Genomic DNA, 21,117 nt, shown 5'->3' on the forward strand with positions numbered 1-21,117 from the left:
CACAGCATCTTTGTTGTGGCTTCATTTTAATTAAGCTCTCTGATATATACTGCAACATTACCAATTAGTTTACCTCTCTGTACATTGGCCTTAACTTTCAGAGATGATTGAGTGGAGCACCCTCGTTCTGCGTGTGTTAGTTGATGTTTTAATAACGGGCTGAACACTACGCTGTGATTGGCTGATCAGCGGGATGCTCAGGTGCAGGAGGAGGATGCGAGCAGCCGCTGGATGTCACCATGTGTGTGAGGAGAGATAGCCACGCTGAGAGGGGGAAAGAAAGCTGACTAATAAAGGGCTAATCAATTATTAGCCATTTAATTTATTCCTCAAACAGTAACTTAACCGCTGCAAAAATAAGCCGCTGTAAATAGACGCAAATCCTGTAAATCAGTTCGCACCAGTCGGCGCCCCATAAGCTAAAGCGCATGACTGTGTGTGTGCCTGCGTGGGAAATCACATATCACCGATCAATGGAAGTTAACCAAGCCAAACCCGCCTGGCTGTCAGTGCGTGGACGTCTGTAGCCTGCGGACCGCGGATGTTGATTTCGCGTAAGTTTTGTGCAGATGTCACATTGATTCTGTGTGGATATTATTGCATTAGCTGCTTAAATCGTTGATGAATGTGCAAAAGTTTGTGTGTGAATTTTACAATTGCTCAGTACAATGAGAGGATGAAGAGAGGTCAATGTTTATGTGACCCGCTTGTATATTGCAGTTATCCATTTCTACATATCTTACATGCAAAGTGTGCTAGGTGCACCTGACACATTCAGTCCTGACCATATGGCAAGCTGTTTTAACATTCAGGTATTAAACGAAGTAGTTTGTGTTTTATGTCATCAGTACTTTAATAATCATTTATTATTAAATGCTACTAGTCACCAAGGGAGCAGGAGACATTTTCAAAGTGGGGGGGACCAAACTGTAAGCAAAGCCCAGATCGTAAGATCAGATTTCCAGATATCGGACCACCACTTCAGGCTCACCGTCGGACTACCATCTTATATTAAATTTGCCTGATCATTAATATAATAATATTGATTATTATTACAATACGAAGTTAGGCTACATTTATTGCTTAAACCAGTTGTTCTCAAACGTTTTATACCAAGTACTACCTCAGAAAATAATTGGCTCTCTAAGTGACTAACATTAAAATACAGTAGTGTAGTAGGCCTTACTATTCAGCTACAGCTCTGCACAGTTAAAAAACAAAGCATTTTGATTCCTAATAAGAATATTTATTGTTGTCAACTACTTAACTATAATGCTAACATTAACACTGCACTGTGCTTACATACAGGAAAAAAAAAAATTTTTTTTTTAAATAATTATTAAACTAAAATGTGTTGTACCTAAAAGTTAAGTAAAAACTGTACTGCCCTTAAATGTGTAAAAAAAAACTTTACTCAAAGATTAAATTAAAATTTATTGTGTTTTAACATTAATTTATATTTGAGTGATTCCTCTGCTTACTTGTACCACACTTTTAGAACCATTGACTTAAACAATTATCTCTTTGATTAAGTCATTTAGAATTTAAGGCCATCACAAACATGGCTAAATGGCATCTGGGGGAATGATGACAACTTAAACTAAAATGTGTTGTACCTAAAAGTTAAGTAAAAACTGTACTGCCCTTAAATGTGTAAAAAAAAAACTTTACTCAAAGATTAAATTAAAATTTATTGTGTTTTAACATTAATTTATATTTAATTGAGTGATTCCTCTGCTTACTTGTACCACACTTTTAGAACCATTGACTTAAACAATTATCTCTTTGATTAAGTCATTTAGAATTTAAGGCCATCACAAACATGGCTAAATGGCATCTGGGGGAATGATGACAACTGGCAGGGCATGTATAAAATTATTGTCAACTTACCTTAATTGCCTTTTGAAAAAGGAGGCAATACTGTTCTGTTTCGCTGGCTTCATCTTTCTGGTTGTGCCAAGCAGACTACAAGAAATTTGTATTGCAGTTGAGACAGGCACAAGTAAGACAACTAAATTCACTGCCTGTTTAGGACTGCTATCAGAAGCACCATTAGAAGAAGATGATGTACCGTTCACTGTCAAATAGGTATAGGTTACATACATGTAGGCTAAAAACAAATGCAATCGTAATTTATTTTCTCATTATTATGGAATAAACATTTTAATAAACATCGGTGTATGGTTTGAATGACAATGAATGTACAGTGATGTTCGTTGTCTGAAGTTTTATTTAATGAATCACGCAGACTATTTTCCCTTATCGAAAGTGTGGGGGTCGACTGCTGTCTTTTCAAAACCACGGGAGTCATGACCGCCCTGTGTCAATGGCGCGCCTGCTAGCCACTATCCCAGTGACACTTACTAACAGATTTTTGCCACTGAATTGACTCAATCTGTAGTTCAGATATAGAATATTCACTTCTGACTAATTTGTATTCTAATTATTGCTGGTACCTGCAGTATTTCCATTTTTACTAGTTGAATAGTTACTAGCATGTATTTATTGGACACTATTGTTTTATTGTCCTGTAATCCATTTGTTAGCCTGCTAGTAACATATTTTTTTAAATGTTACTAGTATTTAACATTAAACCATACAGTAGCCATTTTGACTATATGGTATACTGTACATGACAAGTAAAAAGCAGCTGTAGCTAATAAGTTACTAGAAATGGCACAAGTACAGTACTACTATCTATATACTACTTACTACTGTAATAAGAAATATGTATTAGTATCTAATTTCAATCTAGTATTAGTATTAGCAAACTGCACCAGAAACAGGTGAAATTCATACTAGCCAGAATTGAGTAGCTGATAAATGACTCACAAATGAAAATAGTTCACAATGAAATAGTTCCTTGCCACTATTGAGATTATGGCTAGTAGGAAAGGAATATTTACTAATAACTAACATACTAGATTCCAGTTACTGTTTAATTACTTGTTCATTTTGAAGCAAAGACATGTCGGTTCCACATGCATTTAACTAATTCACAACATTTAAAGGAGTAGTTCACTTCCAGAACAAACATTTACAGATAATGTACTCATCCCCTTGTCATCCAAGATGTTCATGTCTTTCTTTCTTCAGTCGTAAAGAAGTTATGTTTTTTGAGGAAAACATTTAAGGAATTATCTCCATATAATGGACTTCTGTGGTGCCCGTGAGTTTGAACTTCCAAAATGCAGTTTCAATGCAGCTTCAAAGGGTTCTAAATGATCCCAGCCGAGGAAGAAGGGTCTTATCTAGTGAAACGATCGGTCATTTTCTAAAAAAAAAAATAATATACTTTTTAACCTCTAACGCTCATCTTGTGTAGCTCTGCAATGCACATGCGTACTCTGAGCAGTCCCGTCCGAAACAGTTAGAGTAGGTCAAAAAACTCCCATCTCATTTTCTCCTTCAACCTCAAAATCGTCCTACATCACTGCAGAAGTATCGACGCAGTGTTTACAAAGTGAACATGCAAAGAAGGTCAAACGCCCTTTATAAAAAAAGGTAAAACAGCAATGTAGGATGATTTTGAAGTTGGAGGAGAAAATGAGATGGGAGTTTTTCGACATACCCCTAACTGTCATGAACCGGAATGCACGCAGAGCTAGACAAGATGAGCGTTTGAGGTTAAAAGTATACAAATTGTAATTTTTTTTTAGAAAATGACCGATTGTTTCGCTAGATAAGACCCTTCATCCTCGGCTGGGATCATTTAGAGCCGCTTGAAGCTGCATTTAAACTGCATTTTGGAAGTTCAAACTCGCGGGCACCATAGAAGTCCACTATATGGAGAAAATTCCTGAAATGCTTTCCTCAAAAAATTTAATTTCTTTACGACTGAAGAAAGAAAGACATGAACATCTTGGATGACAAGGAGGTGAGTACATTATCTGTCCATTTTTGTTCTGGAAGTGAACTACTCTAACAAAAGCACTTTTAACATTTTTTTTTCTGCATTTCACTTCAGCTTTTAGCTTGCATGCTAATCTTGGCATTGTGTACTGCAAATATCATTCTCTGTTATGACAAATTGCGTGTGATGTCGCTTTGAATAAAAGTCTGTGCTGAATGAATAAATGTAAGTATAGTTTTAATTAATAAATGTTACTACAGCTTGCCATACTCACCCCCTTCTGATCACAGTGATGCTGGCTTCCTAGAGAGAGGGGTTGTTTTATCATTCATTCATACTTTTTGCAGTATTGCAGTAGTATTTCACTTCATCGGTGTAAACCCCAGCTGACCACCCAGAACTGCATTTGTGGAGAATGCATTGTGTGAATGTAACATCTGTTTGCCACTTCATTCTGCCTCATGGTTGCGTTATAGGTGGATAAAGACCGCTCAATGAATCATCCTCTCCGCATGCATTGAGCCAACCTGCCTGCACAGCTGCTTTGATTAATTTACCATACATGACAGTGTATAATGACTGACTGATGCCTGCTGTTTTCACTGCATTGTTAAGACAGGGTAACAGGAGCGTTTTTTATTATTACTGCTGTTGTTAAGAAAGAGATTTGGTCACGAGAGTGGGGAGAATTTGTGACTTATTTCATCCAAACATTGCAATTTGATATGTTTTCATAGCTGGTTTACCATTGCGTTTGTAAAACTACCTTTTATATACTTAATTCTGACTGGCCAATCTCAGAATTTTGTGGTCAAATATTTTTGACTGTTAAACTGACTAACTGACGGCTGTCCATTAAGAGAGTACGATTTAATAGTTTTGTGTTTCTCAAATCAATATTTCCTGTCCATTTGCTCATTTGTTCGTTCATTCACTCATTCATTTACCAAGTCATCTTGTAATAAGTGGCATAATGTGCAGTCAGCCATGCATAATAGCAAAATAAACCGCTTCAGCGTGATACTAGACCTGCATTGGGGTTCATTTGTGGTTAATGTTAAGAAAATTACCAGCTGACTGTCAGTTACCACTTATGTTGAACTGAAGAAGGTTTTAGATTATTGTATTATAATATTTCATAATATTATTTGCCAAAAGTTATTTGCCATGGTTTGTTGTATAGTTAATGTTATTGATAGTACACATTGATAAAATGTTAGAACAGCATTCTGCAGTTTTTTCTGAAGTGTTATTATTTTGAACGTTTGTGAGTCTAAAGTGATAATTAAAATGCAGTGCTTTCCTATATAATGTACTCTTAAACAGATTTTTATGTTTGTATGTTATGTACCTTGTATGTTTTTTCAGATAAGTAGAAATATACATATGCCTAAAATTAAAATGGCCTTGTACTCAGAATGAGTTTTAAAATCATGGGAAAATTTTTAAATTAATAGCACAATACCATGATGACTAAAGCGAGTGGCAGCTGGAATCCTGTGATCCAACTCTTTTGTGTAGTGGGAAATTGCACTCAGGATATTTCGAGCAGCCCTGAATAATGATACTTGAATCAAACACTGCAGCATGTTGAGCTGAAATGGAGGCCAGTCTGATGGATTGGGGTAGTTACATTAGAGCCTAAAAGAGAATGCGTTTTCCTCCTCTCCCCAGTCCCATTATTCAGCACAGACAAACGACCCAAATGACACAGATAGAAAAGCAATTACTTCACACCATGTTTCTTATTTGTAGGGTGAATGTATACCTTATATCTTTCCAAGAAAGTGTCAGTCTTCTAGTTTTGAAAGTGAGGTACTGCCATCAGCACAGGTGAGCTAAAAGTAGTTTATTTCTGATTATGGCTATATGGTAATTTAATGAATTAAATAAACCTTCATGCCTTAACACTCTCTAAACAGTGATTAGTGGTGTTTGCTAAGGCCGACATTACAATGACTGTTTCTATGTGTGCTATGGACATGAATGATATCTCAAATTGTGTTGATTATATAAACAGTAAACCAGGTGACTCTTATATCTTCAAAAAAAGGGCATTTTTGAGGAAAGTGCATCTGTATAACCCCCACCCCCAATAAGCTGTACCCACTAAGTGAAGTTTTGGCTCTAAACAGATGAGTACAAAACAGCAAGGCTATGTTTGGTCATTGTGTATATGTATTTACTGCATCTGAGATGTCCACCAGGAATCTTGATTGTGACAGTAGCTACTAGAACAAAGCACATCCTGAGCTTGACCCACATTTAACCTTCCACTGCTGAGCACAAGCTCCCCTGTGCTGTATTATTGCCCCTCCCTCTGCAGAATATTTTCACTTTTACATGTGAATAATTTTGTACACAAATGTATTTATTTAGATTTATTTATTTATAAATAATATATATATATATATATATATATATATGCATACATACATTTGGTCCCCTGAAATAATTTTTACTGGGTTTGACTACATTTTTTAGATTACTAGCCTTGCATACTGTTAGCCGATTAGCCTGCTAGCTTAGCAGAAATATTAAATTATTTGGTTTTATTTGTATTTGTTCGATCAGGCATTTCAAACATGGTCCTAGATAGAATCAGCTCTACAGGCAAACCTAATCTCTATGGAACAATGTGTATAAACAAAATAAAAACTGTGGTCACTATACATATACTGTATACAGTATGCCAATAAGGCAATGTCTTCATGTCTAAGTGGATAGTCCTTGACCAGAATAAGCTGCAACATGAACTGGACTTTATGCTGTCTTGTCAAATGTCTGTCTATATTATACTGTAAGACTGCTTCCTATTTCTTTCTCAATATATATGCATAGTTAGTTAGCATCTAATGTAGCTGTCAGACTGTTTTTCGTCTTCCAGGATCTCTGAATATAGAGTTGTGTGACGAGTTTTGGGTGTTTGCATTAGAATTAGCCTTCTGGATCTTTGAGAATTGCTGAAATGCTGTCAAGAAAATAGTTAGTTGCCTATATGTCTTAGTGTGTGTCTTTGTGTGTGTGTGAGGATTGTAAACAGGTGGAGTGTAATGTGATTGGTGGAGCTTAAAGGGCACAGCTGACTGAGTCATCACCCAGAGGCTGCATTTAACGTCATACACTCTCTCTCCTTCTCTTTGTCAGCATCTCTCCCCCTCTCCTTCTCTGTAATACTATCTCTGTCTCTTCCTATAATTGTCCCACCTCCTTCCACACAATCTCCTCCTGTTCCCCATTTTATTTCATGGCTCTTCATCAATAAGCAGCTACAGTATCCCCCTTTAATGTGCATCCCTAACAGTTTAGTAAGCAAAATAAACATATATGTTTGATATGTCCTTTAAAAAATACTGGCTGATATGGACATCCATTTTTATTTTAGTGCATAATTCTCGGAACCCCTTTTATCTTATCTGTCTCTCTTACTTTTCACCTCCGATGATGAGCCTATTCTGAAATGTCCTCATCTCTCCCAGCCCCATGTAGGACCATATTAAGAGAGAGAGAATGTATGTGAGATCTTGGTCCACAGGTAGAATTTTCCAATGACTGTAGCCTGGCTGAGCACATTAATGCAGCTCCAAATCCACGTGTGCATTGTACCAGTCTTATCTTAGGCAGCCTGTTTGCTTGTTAAAGATAACCGACTTGTTTTGCAGGAACTCTTTAGTATAAATGCATTTTATGGTTTTATGTTTGTGTATTTATATCCATTTATGTGATTTCTCTGTGGAGAAATATTAATTTGCTATGCCATTTAAATCATGACTTTGTGATAAACATTTGCCATTGATTTTGGTATTTGTTTTTTGGTAGTTATTTATCTCTCCAGATACACAAGCAGTATGTATGTATTTATGTATGTATGTATTTTTATTGAATACACACTTCCTGAGGTGCATTTGTATTTGAAAATGGCCTGGTTTGACCATCATGAATAAACACGACAGTTTGTTTTTCATTTAATTTACTGTTTATGACAGATTATTTTAAACAACTGAAACCACACAAATACACAGGCTCGGGGAAAAAATCCATGAAAACACTGGACTTTGTCAAGTTGTAGACTTCCAAAAGTAACACATACTGTAAGTTTCACAGATGTAACTCAGAAAATAAATGTATTTCAAAGATTTGATGCCACTGACCTACAAAAACTTTGCCAAATACAGTGGTTAGTTCTGCCTCATAAGTGCTCACTGTAGCAGTCTGGTACATTTTTAAAAATATTGTTCCAGAAAGTTGTTAAATTCATCCTATGAAATTCGTATAATCAGATAAGACCTTGCCAGATTGAGAATTTGCTCCATCTGAGGCTGAGACTAAAAAGGAGAAGAAAAAGACAATTATAAGGAAGTGATGAATGAGGAGAGACAATGTTTTAAACTGAAATAGTCTTTTATTACTGTCCAGACTGGTCAGCCAGCACTTAAGAGGTAACATACTATGTTTGTGTATAAAATAAAGCCATTGTGTAAATGTGTGACCTCAATATTGGAATTTCAAATATTTGTTATTGTGAAAGTCAATCCCTTTCAATCCCATGCAATCCAAGCATTTTTCAGTTTAGACAGAATGACTTTAATTTCTCTCTTATTTCTCAGTGACCTCCAGGCTTTATCTTCAAAGTCTTTAAGGACAACCATTTGTGATTCCAGCGACCTTTGACCCTTGACTCCAAAGCAGTGATGGGACGTAAACTGGACCTGTCTGGTCTGAGCAATGATGAAGCAGAGCATGTGCTCAGAGTGGTACAGAGAGACATGCACCTCCGTAAGAAGGAAGAGGAGAGGCTCAGGTAACAGCACGCGTGAGTGTGAGACATTAGTGAAGATTTAATTTGATTTCATTCGGCTGGCAGTTCTGAAGCCTTGAGTATTGAAAATGGTGACTATATCATTTGTTCTGATGCTAATTCAAAGATGGTGCCTCAAGATGGTTGTGCCAGGTTTGACATCTTTGACATCAGGCAGTAATGACGTAAAGTTTTAAAATGTTTTGAATTGAATTCAGATGTGTTATTTAAGAGCTACACAGTGTTTCCCACAGGATTTTGTGAGACTGTGGTGGGCGGTCCTCGACTCCTCTAGGGGGGTCCGGGGGCATGCTCCCCCGTAAGAAAATGTTTAACATTTTAAAGTTAAATTCATAAATCTGGTGCACTTTGAGAGTTCAAAATTAAGAGCTACAACACAGGTTCAGTCACAGTGTGCAAACTAAAAGAAAAAAAGCCGGTAAATGTACTTGTTCTTGAAATTTAAAGGGGACTCAACCCTCTTTTTAGTTGTGATATAGTGTCTCAGTCTCACTGGTGAATTTAGAAGCCAAACAAATTAGAATAAAATAATAATAATACTTTTATATTATTATTCCTATGACAGTAATAGCCATATATTGTAAAACAATTGCACTGTGAAATAAATGAAAATGATTTTTTTTTTCAGGTATATTATTTTACCTTACTCTACAGTAGGGAAATTGCAATACTTTTGTCCTAATTTCTACACTTGCAAGCAGGGCCTAAAACTAACTTTCACATCTGCCAGTGGCTGGTGACTTGAGAAAATTTACCGGCCATAAATATTTTTCCTTGCCATGAAACTGTTGCTACTACTACAACAACTAAACATTTAATTTAAGTAAAAAAAGCCATTTGAAATTAGAACCAACCACTGCATTTTAATCACGATACAAACAAAGATGCATAGATAAAACCTGCATGAAACTAAAACAGACAGGCTGAATGAGAATTCAAATTCACTCTCTGACAGCAGGTGGCGCTTATGGATCAGCAATGATAAGAGGGGAAAAATGCCATCCAAACATTTGTGAAGTCAGTTCCCTTCAGAAATACATTCATATAAACCCCCACCCCAATATTTATATTTTTCTTCCCAACAGTGAGCTTGCTGTACCTGTACAGTATTTTCTCTGTGTGCGTCTGTTAATTTTAGGCCATGCTTGCAAGAGATAAACCCTTGAGCTTTTATTTTGGCGGAAACTTCAGTTGAGCTTTTATTTTGGCGGAAAACTCCAGCTTCTGTGAAAACAGGTTTACAAACATTACTAATTTAATGAAATACTGTAAAAATGTTCCCATTAAAATGTTGAAAATTATGCAAATGTGCAAATTATGCATAACTGGTGGCCGTGGCGTTCCCAAACGCGTGCTAAATTTACAGCACATTCAATAACGGAGTTCACTGCATTCACTGTGAACGGAGCCGCTCTGAGAGACTGAGACGCGGAAAACACCGGATCACGAGCCGATCGCGTGCGCAATGTGCGCGCTTCACTTTGAAACAAGCAGCGCAAACAGACTTGATAAGTCATATTATTCACTTTCGGTTTTAATTCGTTTGACGGATACTTGTCAAAGCAATGGCGTGAAACACAACGTTAAATAACTTTTTATGTTATTTGATAGGTATAAATATATCTTAGGTGTATTATGAAACCGTGGCGGGACAGATTAGACTGTGGCGGGCCGTCACACTAGTTAATGTATAGGAAACACTGGCTACAATAGAGGGCTGAAGATTTTCACCAAATAAGTACTTAAAATTTGCTCTGTTTCTCACACAAAGCTATCATATTGTTTTAGAACACTTAAAATATAGTACATAAATCATATAGACCACAATTGTGGTACTTTAATGCTGCTCTTTGTCCTTTTTTTGAGCTTGACAGCTCAAGATGAAAAAGGTAAGAACCTTTTGTGTTACATACTGTAAGTTGTCAAGTTTTTATATAATTTAGATTTTTTTTAAGTAATTTATGCAATTTAACAGAAGCTGAGCCAAAAAGCTCAAAGATTCAAATTTATGTGCAAATGATGATAGTGAGTGTGTGATGACCATCTCTTAATGTCATGTGAAATGCGATGTGAAAACCCATATACTGTATTTCCATGCTACTCTTTTTCGCTGTCTTTAATATTGAGGTTGCCGGTCAACTACTTTTCTTTTTTCTTTTGTCTTTTTGGTGTATTCACCAACACTCTACAATTGTAGTGCACTCTGGAGATAATAACTAATCACAGGGCTGTCACTGTGATGTATGATATTTATGTTCTGAAGCTATATAACATTGTTGCTACTGCATTTCTTGGCTAGAATGCACGTGCAACATGTTTGTTCTTAGTGAAAATACAGTAAAAATGCAGTGAAAGTTTTGCTTTTTAAAACAATGTCAGCACTTATTTTGGCAGTTGGTATGCCGTTGGCATGCAGTTGGCATTTCCCATGAGTCTTTGTTTCTGTCAGAACTCATTGGTATGGGTCGCGGGGTTAGACGGTTTCCATTAGGAGTACAATTTATGTTACACACACACCTTGCTGAGTCTTGTTTTGCTGTTTCTAAGCGTACATTTCGTTCTGGACATTTCTAAGCATGTCCTTGTTTTCCTGTTTCCTTGCCTTGCCTTTGTGTTTTTGAATTAGGATTGTTCCCTGTAGGCCCGGATTGGCTAATCGGGAGCACCGGGAGGATTCCCGGTGGGCCGGTCTGTTTTTTTGGCCGCGAGGGCCGGTGTTGTCATGCCACTGGGGTTGAAATATGAATGCTGTCCATAGGATGCCTGGACTGCCCCACTCTTTTTATTTATTATTTTACCACAGCCCCACTCGCAGGGTTGCCAGTCGTTCCTTATAATACGGAATCGTCCCGTATTTAAGGCATCAAAGAAGCGTCCCGTATGAAAGCTATACGGAATGCAGTTTGTCCGCGTTTTGATTTTGCCAAATCAGTTTGGGTGAATGCAAACTAGTGTTAATTTTGTCAGCTATTTTCAATTTTAGTCTTAGTCCCGTGTTAAAATGTCCTTGTTAGTTTTTATCATATCTAGTCAACCTTATTTAGTTTTAGTGAATTAACCCCCGGTTTCACAGACAAGGCTTAAGCTAGTCCCAGACTAAAATGCATGTTTGAGCTGTCTCAACTGAAAATATCTTGCTCTGACATATCTTAAAATATGTCAGTGTCATTGTTCTGTGTCAAGATGCACACCTGTAATGTTTTCTTCTATGGCATTTTTGTAAAAGTTGCTTAAATATCTTAATTTACCTAAGGCCTAGTCCTGTTTTAAGCTAAGCCCCGCTTGTGAAACCGGGCCTAAAAGTCTCAACATTTTAGTCTAGTTTTAGTCAATGAAAACTTGACATTTTAGCAATAAGATTATTATTAATTAACCGTAGAGTAGTATTAATTTTGGCAGCCATTTTTAATTTAGTCTTAGTCTTACTCAAATGTACATTTTATTCATCATATTTAGACAACCTTGTACTGGTTTTTTTATTCAATGAAATGTATGAGCATTTTAGTCAGGTTTTAGTCAATGAAATCTTAGTCACATTTTCGTCATTCTGTATAATGGTTAAACTGATAAAAAAAATGTTTTCCTCAAAATTATAATCGTAATGATTGTTGTCATTTGAGAAATGTACTTTTGCATTTCAGGTATTGCACTTTCTCCAGTAAGCACAAATCAATAGAATGTGGACACACACATGGTTTATTTGACCTCATCTAGTGTAGTGTTAATTTTGTCAGCTATTTTCATTTTAGTCTTAGTCTTAGTCCCGGGCTAAAATGTCCTTGTTAGTTTTTATCATATTTAGTCAACCTTATCCTATTTAGTTTTAGTAAAGTTTTAGTCGACTAAAAGTCTCAACATTTTAGTCTAGTTTTAGTCAATGAAAACTTGACATTTTAGCAATAAGATTATTATTAATTAACCGTAGAGTAGTATTAATTTTGGCAGCCATTTTTAATTTAGTCTTAGTCTTACTCAAATGTACATTTTATTCATCATATTTAGACAACCTTGTACTGGTTTTTTTATTCAATGAAATGTATGAGCATTTTAGTCAGGTTTTAGTCAATGAAATCTTAGTCACATTTTCGTCATTCTGTATAATGGTTAAACTGATAAAAATTATGTTTCCTCAAAATTATAATCGTAATGATTATCATTTGAGAAATGTACTTTTGCATTTCAGGTATTGCACTTTCTCCGAGATGCTGATTTCATTTTCCAGCAGGACTTGGCACCTGCCCACACTACCAAAGGTACCAAAAGCTGGTTCAATGACCATGGTGTTACTGTGCTTGATTGGCCAGCAAACTCACCTGACCTGAACCCCATAGATAATCTATGGGGTATTGTCAAGAGGAAGATGAGAGCCACCAGAACCAACAATGCAGATGACCTGAAGGCCGCTATCAAAGCAACCTGGGCTTCCATTACACCTGAGCAGTGCCACAGGCTGATTGCCTCCATGCCACGCCGCATTGATGCAGTAATTCATGCAAAAGGAGGCCCAACCAAGTATTGAGTACATATTCAGCGATCACAATCGCAAACAATACAGTCGAGATCCCATGACAGAACACAGACCGGCTGAATGATCCTTTCAATTAGATCGCTAAACTCCAGCTTGTTTGTAGGTGTTTCACATCATTGTCGGCGGGGCTTTCGCAATTCCGCTTCTTGAGCAGCGCGCGTGCGCATGGTTGCCAGATTGCTTAAAAAAAGCAAAACACCGGGCAGAAAATGTATCCATGTAACAGTGAAGCTCTGATTCGAAACTCTTGATATCTGGCAATCGCACACATGAAAGCTCTCATAGTAGAGGCGTGTAGAGCAGTCTGCAATAACATTTTGGCTGTGTCCGAAATCGCCCCCTATACCCTCATTCACTATTCCCTACACTTTATTTGACGAAAATAAAAAGAGGTTTTTGGTAAAGTTGTTATTTGTTTTTAATACATTTTAGCCTCGTCTTATTTTGTCAACAAAATTGCATGTTGATATAGTCATAGTTATCGTTTATTGACCTTATTATCGTCTTGTCTTTGTCTCGTCTTATGGTGCGTTCAAGTCCTGTCGGATAGATCGTATTTACGAGTTGAACGCACATGAACGCCACCACAAAGTCGTTATTACCAGTGGGAAACTCGAAATGTTCTTTAAGCCCTGAGTTTCAGAGTTGGGGGCGTGTCAGTGAGAAAACATGTCGGATGCAATGGACGCACGCATCCAAAGACTAGATATGCAGCATCTGTATTGATGTTAAATTTGTTGAAATTAATAAAATGATTAATTTTTTGTAATGTAAAATAAAACTATGTTACATATACAAAATATTATATTATTGTATATTTACCAAAGAACATATAATGATTCAGTTTACATCACCTTCATAAATTGAATAAAAACAGAAAAAAGCAAAAACACAATGACGCACATTCTTTATTCATATGGGAAAAAAGCTCATCAACGAACATGTTTTGTCCTAGTTTACATTACCAAAATTAACACTAATGCAAACAACTTATTGATCATGAGTCCAACATCCAGCAAGGCAGGAAAACATTCAATCTACCTGAGGGAAGACGTTTTTTACTATTGTAAGTTAATACTGTTGAACAGAGAGTGAAAAAAAAAAAAACTTCCAGCATATTCTTAAATTTGGACCTCATTATAGAAGTACAAATCCAAGGATTAGAAGTAGCCCACACTCTCTAAGTTTTCATTCATTCATAGGCTATATGGTTGCAATAAAACTTCAGTTAAAAAATGTAAGTGCCATATAAAAAATGCTTTATTGACTGACGTTTCATAAACATTCAGTTGTTATTCTTTAAAATTTCATGCCATTAGGGCCTATGCTATCTCACAGTATTTTCACCACCTAAAGTACATTATAATGGTATATTTACTCAGGCTGATGACATTTTTTTTGTATGACATTAAAATTATTTTTAGAATAATTGTACATAAATAGGTTAAGCAAAGCAAATGTGATTATTTCTGAGAAATGTTTAACTACAGGCAGACATACATTACAGTATAAATATTTTGAGTGTCCCTTATTTTCTTATAGGCCTAAAGAATCACAATTGTCCCTTATTTTCCATTTCTGAAGAAAAATGGGCAAGCCTAATGTTGACGTAATTATCTTTTGACTCCCCGTACAGAGACACCTTGCTAAAAAAAAAAGTCAGTTGTTGGAGAAATGCGATCAAATATACAATGAATTACAAGGCTGTAGAGAAGAGTGCGCTATTGCAGATGTACACTGAGGTATTAATTACATTATTTAATAGGTCTATAGTCAGTCGTGAACTAAAGTGGTCCGGTCTAAGGCATGAAACTCCAGAAGGAATGGCTAATTGAATACTACTAATATGTAAATAATACTAAAATAACAGCAAAAAATATATGCAATACTATCTTAGAATTCAGCCTCTGTCCCTATGATGCCTTAAAATTGTAACGAGGCTGCTTTAAGCAGGGATTGAACTCGTGTCTCTGGTGCTCTAAGAATGTGAAATTACTCACTGAGCTACTCCCAGACAGTTAAACCCAAAAGCAGAAGTGCAAAAAGAGCCAAGGGACATGAATCTTCAAAAAGTAAAATTTCTAGAGAAACAAGTACAAAATAAACATAGAAAACTGAACTTCAATCAAACAAAAAAAGACACAAGGGTCCAAAAAATACAAGCACAATCAACCCTAACTTGAGGACTGGCAACTGGATACACAGGAAGAATAGCCTCAAGACTGAACACAATAACAGGGAACAAACAGACTTATAAAGGGTCAAACACAGGTGTGGGGAATCAAAGCTGATGAGCAGGATACTGAACGTGATACAGGGCGATGGCGCCATCTGGAGGAGTGGAGAGACTAGAGTGCGGCGCGGAGAGACAAGCATAAAGGGCTCAATGAGAGTGACCCCTGCAGGCCAGGATGAAAACAGCAATGCAGAGATGAGCCCATTACAAAAATACTGTCTATGTTGGCAGCTCAGAATGCACTTTTACAAAGTGATAATGTCTGGACTGCTAAGCCATGGTTTAGACACTTGCCTTTATTGCAGTGATCCAGAATAATCCTCAGACACATATTCTGTATGGACACTGCTGACTAGCGGTTTGCATGTGTACTGCATGTTGACGCGGACAACGACGCAGAAGTATAAATGAAAACTGACGCATAGCCTACGGCATAAAGGCTACGGCGTAGGTCCGACGCAGAAGTATAAATCAGCCTTTAGAGTGTCTCTGTGTCATCCTGAATTGTGTTTGACTGTTGATCAAACACCAGCTGGCCCTTTTGAAAAACATACGGAAGTACACACACACACACATATGCATGCATGCACTCATTCATGCTGGGATGAGTGGTCAGATGTCCTTGTACTGTATATCAACAGAGGAGCTCTGTTTAAAAAACAAAAAAACTCAGGTGTGTGTTTAGACTCGAGCACTATTCAGACGGTAATTGTTTCTCAGGGTGAAGTCTGTAAAATAATGTTTGAATGGCACTGGGATAAAATTAATGTATTCGGAAAGCAATTAATTCACAGGAAGACAAGGAGTTATGACATCATATTATTACTTTTAAATGTACTTTATACCTGTGACGTCAAAGCTGAATTTTTTAGAAGCCATTACTCTGGTCTTTAGTGTCACATGATCTTCATAGATTATTCTAATCTGCTGATTTGGTGTTCAATTAACATTTCTTATTACTATCAATTTTGAAAACAGTTGTGCTGCTTTATATTTTTTGAAAACCGTGATACATTACCATTCAAAAGTTTGGGGTAAGTAAGATTTATAAAGAAAAAGAAAAAGAAAAAGAAAAGGAAATGAATACTTTTATTCAGCAAGGATGCATTAAATGAATCAAAAGTGACAGTAAAAACATTTAAAATGTTACGATTACAATTAGAAGGTTTATCTGTTCCCTATCGATACTTCACTCGTACTGCGTCTTGCTTAAGACACTAAGGGGGAAAACACCTTTTCTCCGATTACTGAAGCCTTTTTCAATCACGCAGTGAAACATGCAAGCCTTTGCCGTGAACAAGCCTCGCAGTGGATCAAGACCCCTCTCTGCTCGGCTGACTTTGCCGCTCTTCAGCTGCCTTCGGCGTCTGCAGCAACGTGGTCTTGCCGCTATCCGGAGACTATAAGAGCAAATTTCTAGAGCAAATTTCCGGCGTTGTAACAAATGCCGCGCCGCTACTGTCGCTTGTGCAGGGCTGCCCTGCACGCCGCTGACGGTCACGGCCAGTGCGTTTCATGCTTGGGCGCTGCCCACGGTGAAGCTGCACTTAACGAGACCGAATGTCCTCATTGCGAGGATATGAGTCTCTCCTCTCTGCGCTCGCGGATAGCTTTCTTTTCAGAAAGCGCACCCACGGCCATCGGCTGGAAGGCAAAGGCGTTCCACCCGTCCAAGCCGTGCAGGACAACTTCAGCACTCGCTGGAAGGGCCTACTCGTCTGCTGGACAAGCAGCCTTGGCGCTTCACTCCATGGCGGTCCTCTAGGTCCTTCAGGCCAAACTTCTCCAGAAAATGGACGAGTCTGGACCGGACCCCGCGGCTTGCAAAGAGCTACGCAGCACGACCGACCTGGCTTTACGTGCCACAAAGATGACCGCTCACGCAATCGGTAGATCCATGGCCAGCCTTGTGGTGCTTGAGTGCCACCTATGGTTGACCCTCACAGAGATCAAGGACGCGGATAAAGTCCCCTTCCTCGACTCTTCGGTCTCCCCTTCTCTTCTTTCGACCCCGCCCCCCTGCCGTCTGCAGAGCCCAGCGCTGCCAGCACAGGCATAGACGCCAAACTCTTCCGCATTCTGTCTAAGGCTGTTCAAGAGCTGGGTTTGGATTTGTCTCCGCCGGAGGAGCCCACCCTCAGCCGCCTGGATGAATGGTTCTTGCCGGGGCGCCGTCAAGCCCCTCGACAACGAGCTTCTCCATTCTTCCCAGAAGTTCATGAAGAGATCACCAGATCTTGGCGCCCCCTACTTGGCCCGCCTGCATACCTCCTCTTCGTCTGCCCTCACTACGGTCGATGGCGCCGAAGCAAAGGGGTATGACAAACTGCCTCCCCTGGATGAGTCAGTGGCCGCACATCTCTGCCCACCCACGGCCATCGGCTGGAAGGCAAAGGCGTTCCACCCGTCCAAGCCGTGCAGGACAACTTCAGCACTCGCTGGAAGGGCCTACTCGTCTGCTGGACAAGCAGCCTTGGCGCTTCACTCCATGGCGGTCCTCTAGGTCCTTCAGGCCAAACTTCTCCAGAAAATGGACGAGTCTGGACCGGACCCCGCGGCTTGCAAAGAGCTACGCAGCGCGACCGACCTGGCTTTACGCGCCACAAAGATGATGGCTCAGGCGATCGGTAGATCCATGGCCAGCCTTGTGGTGCTTGAGCGCCACCTATGGTTGACCCTCACAGAGATCAAGGACGCGGATAAAGTCCCCTTCCTCGACTCTCCGGTCTCCCCTTCTGGCCTGTTTGGAGCTGCGGTCGAAGGGTTCGCAGAGTGCTTCACTGCTGCACAGAAGTCATCCCAGGCAATGCAACAATTCTTGCCAAAACGCTCCAGCTCTGCGGCTGCCGCCAGTTGCCCCAAGATGGCGCCGACTCAGCAGCCCGCGAAGCCCGCCTCATCAGCTGCACCGCCGGTCTCTAAGCCTGAGCCCCGGCATCGCTCCCGCTCAGCTAGACGCTATCCATTCCCTAAGCGCCAAGGCCCCCCGGCCCAAGGTAGTGCTGGACCCGGCGCCTCTGGCGTCAACCTGATCCGCGGGACAGGAAGAGGAGGGGGCAAAGTCTTGCTATCGCCGGACCACCCTCCAAGCAGCCTCTTTTGTGCCTCCAAGCGCCCCGTTCACTTCCGGGTGCCGATGGCAATGTGTTTGTGGTGAATACTCTTGTGAACCTCGGGCCCGTTCAATTAGCACCTGCACAACTTTCCGCTGTTATAGCGAGAAAAATAAAACACAAACATTTTCAAAAAGAAAGCAAATTTCCTCTTCCACATTTCACGAGCGTTGGGTCCCCGCATGGCGGCCTGTCGCTCGAACCAACCCAGCCCCTTGCCACGCGGGCCGAGGCCTGGCGAGTCATCCCCGTGGTGTCAAGGTGGGTTCTGGGGATAATAGAACGAGGTTATTCACTGCAATTCGCTCGAAGACCCCGCGATTCTACGGCGTGGTCTCCACCTCAGTTCAGAGCGAGGATGCACACATCCTACGCGCCGAGGTGATGAATTTACTGGAGAAAGTAGCTTTTGAGGTTTACCCTTTACTTACTTTGTTTGAATCTCCCTGTCATAGTATGGATTTAGAAGAGTTGGTTAATCAATTCAATGCTTCTTGTTCTGCTATTTTAGATGTTGTGGCTCCTTTCAAGGCTAAGAAAAACAAAGTTAAATTACAGCCCTGGTTGGTTAGTACTACCCGTGCTCTCAGGCAGGAGTGCAAGAGAGCTGAATGTAAATGGCTTAAAGATAAATTACAGGTCTCTTATGAGATTTTGAAGAACTGTCTGAATGAATATCAAAGGGCTGTCAAATTAGCTAGAGCAAATTATTTTTCTGCCATTATTTCCAGAAACTCATAATTCTAGAGTACTTTTTTCTACTGTAAACACTGTGCTCAATCCTGTTGCCACCCCATCACTCATTCCTTCTGTTTGTGTCATCTCGTTTGGACTATTGTAATGTGTTGTATCTGGGTTTGAATCAGCTCTCTCTCTCTCGTTTGCAGCTTGTCCAGAACTCAGCTGCCAGACTTTTAACAAGTACAAAGGGGAGAGAGCATATTACTCCTGTGTTAATCAAACTGCATTGGTTACCTGTACGATACAGAATTCATTTCAAAGCGTTGCTGTATGTTTATAAGGCTGTGCATGGTCTATCACCTGACTATGTTACTGATTTAATTAGTGTCAAGTAGAACAACTACTCCTAATGGTTCCGCGATCTCGTCTAAAATGTAGAGGGGATCGTGCTTTCTCTGTGGCAGCTCCTAGGCTCTGGAATGCCCTTCCTCTGTCTATTAGAACTTCTCCAACTTTGGGTGTTTTTCAGAGTTCGCTTAAAACTCATTTGTTTTCTCTAGCTTTTGACAATGTTTTTTAGCTGTGTATGATATTTGTTGTTACTATTATTATTTATGTATTTTTATTTTTTTTATTTTATTTTACTATTATTATTTTTCATTTGTTTTTATATTATTCTTATTATTCTTTTTTTTTTTTCCCCCTTAGCTTTTTCTGTACAGCACTTTGGTTCCAGTCGTGGTGTTGAAAGTGCTTTATAAATAAAGTTTGAGTTGAGTTGAGTTGAGAAAGGAGCCATAGAAATGCTTCCCCCAGCTCAGAGCGAGTCAGGCTTCTACAGCCGTTATTTCTTCGTCCCCAAAAAGGATGGTGGCCTAAGGCCCATCCTAGATCTCACAACTGGCCCAACCTCCTCCTTTACGCTTTTCCCCCGATCGCCCTGATCCCACAGGTAATCAGACGAATCAAGGAGCGGATTGGTGGCCCCGCTCTGGAGGACCCAACACTGGTTCGCAGAGCTGTCTCAGCTGCTTATAGCAGCCCCGTGGCCCATTCCCCTGAGACGAGACCTCCTCTCTCAGGCGAACAGAACGATATGGCACCCCCAGCCCGAACTGTGGGCCCTGCACCTCTGGCCTCTCGACGGGAGCCTGCGGTCCTCCCCGAGAGCATGATAAACACGATATCTCAGGCTAGAGCACCCTCTACAAGGCGGCTCTATGCCCTTAAATGGTCTGTCTTCTCCGCCTGGTGTATGACCCACGGCGCAGACCCAATTTCCTGCGACATATCTCTGATATTGTCCTTCCTGCAGGAGCTGTTGGATAAGGGTCGTTCCCCTTCCACGCTCAAGGTCTATGTAGCAGCCATAGCAGCTTCACACGCTTCTATAGCTGGCCAGTCAGTGGGCAGGAACAACCTAGTTTTTCGATATTTGAAAGGGTCTAGGAGGCTCAACCCGCCTCGCCGTCCACATTTACCAGGTTTTATAATCTGGATGTCCCGGATTTACAAGCTTGGGTCCTTTCTGCTTAATGGACTTACTCTAGCAAAACCAGTGCTAAATTAGGCATTTGCCTTCTCGGTACGCTCTTGGCCCTCACTGGGTTCCAAGGCTGTACAATTTTTCTGGGAACCATTACTTAGAGACGGGCCGACCTCTGTGAGTTTGGCCCTACCGCTTCCTGTGGGGCTACCCTACAATTACTTGGTCCCTCTGGGCCCTTGGTGCTCAAGGCAAGTTCAAGCATTGGTCGTTCCTCTAACATAGGACGGCGGGATTGTACTGGTTCCCCTTAGCTTCTTAAGCAAGACTCAGTACGAGGGAAGTATCGATAGGGAACGTCTTCGGTTACTAACGTAACCTCGGTTCCCTGAGATACGGGA

At 39.8% G+C, this 21,117-nt stretch overlaps 1 protein-coding gene across 1 annotated transcript in view; it reads left to right on the top strand.

Annotated features, from left to right (window-relative positions):
• The first annotated feature begins 288 nt into the window (after nt 1–288).
• The window catches only part of myripb (myosin VIIA and Rab interacting protein b), a 192,399-nt gene continuing 171,570 nt past the window's right edge, over nt 289–21,117 (top strand). Inside the window, exons 1-2 of the mRNA XM_016551168.1 lie at nt 289–554; nt 8,461–8,654. Coding sequence (XP_016406654.1) covers nt 8,545–8,654 — 110 coding nt within the window. The 5' untranslated portion in view covers nt 289–554; nt 8,461–8,544. The remainder of the gene's footprint in view (nt 555–8,460; nt 8,655–21,117) is intronic.

Source organism: Sinocyclocheilus rhinocerous, unplaced genomic scaffold, assembly GCF_001515625.1.
Source record: "Sinocyclocheilus rhinocerous isolate Xijiao unplaced genomic scaffold, SAMN03320098_v1.1 scaffold1877, whole genome shotgun sequence".
Lineage (NCBI taxonomy): Eukaryota > Metazoa > Chordata > Actinopteri > Cypriniformes > Cyprinidae > Sinocyclocheilus > Sinocyclocheilus rhinocerous.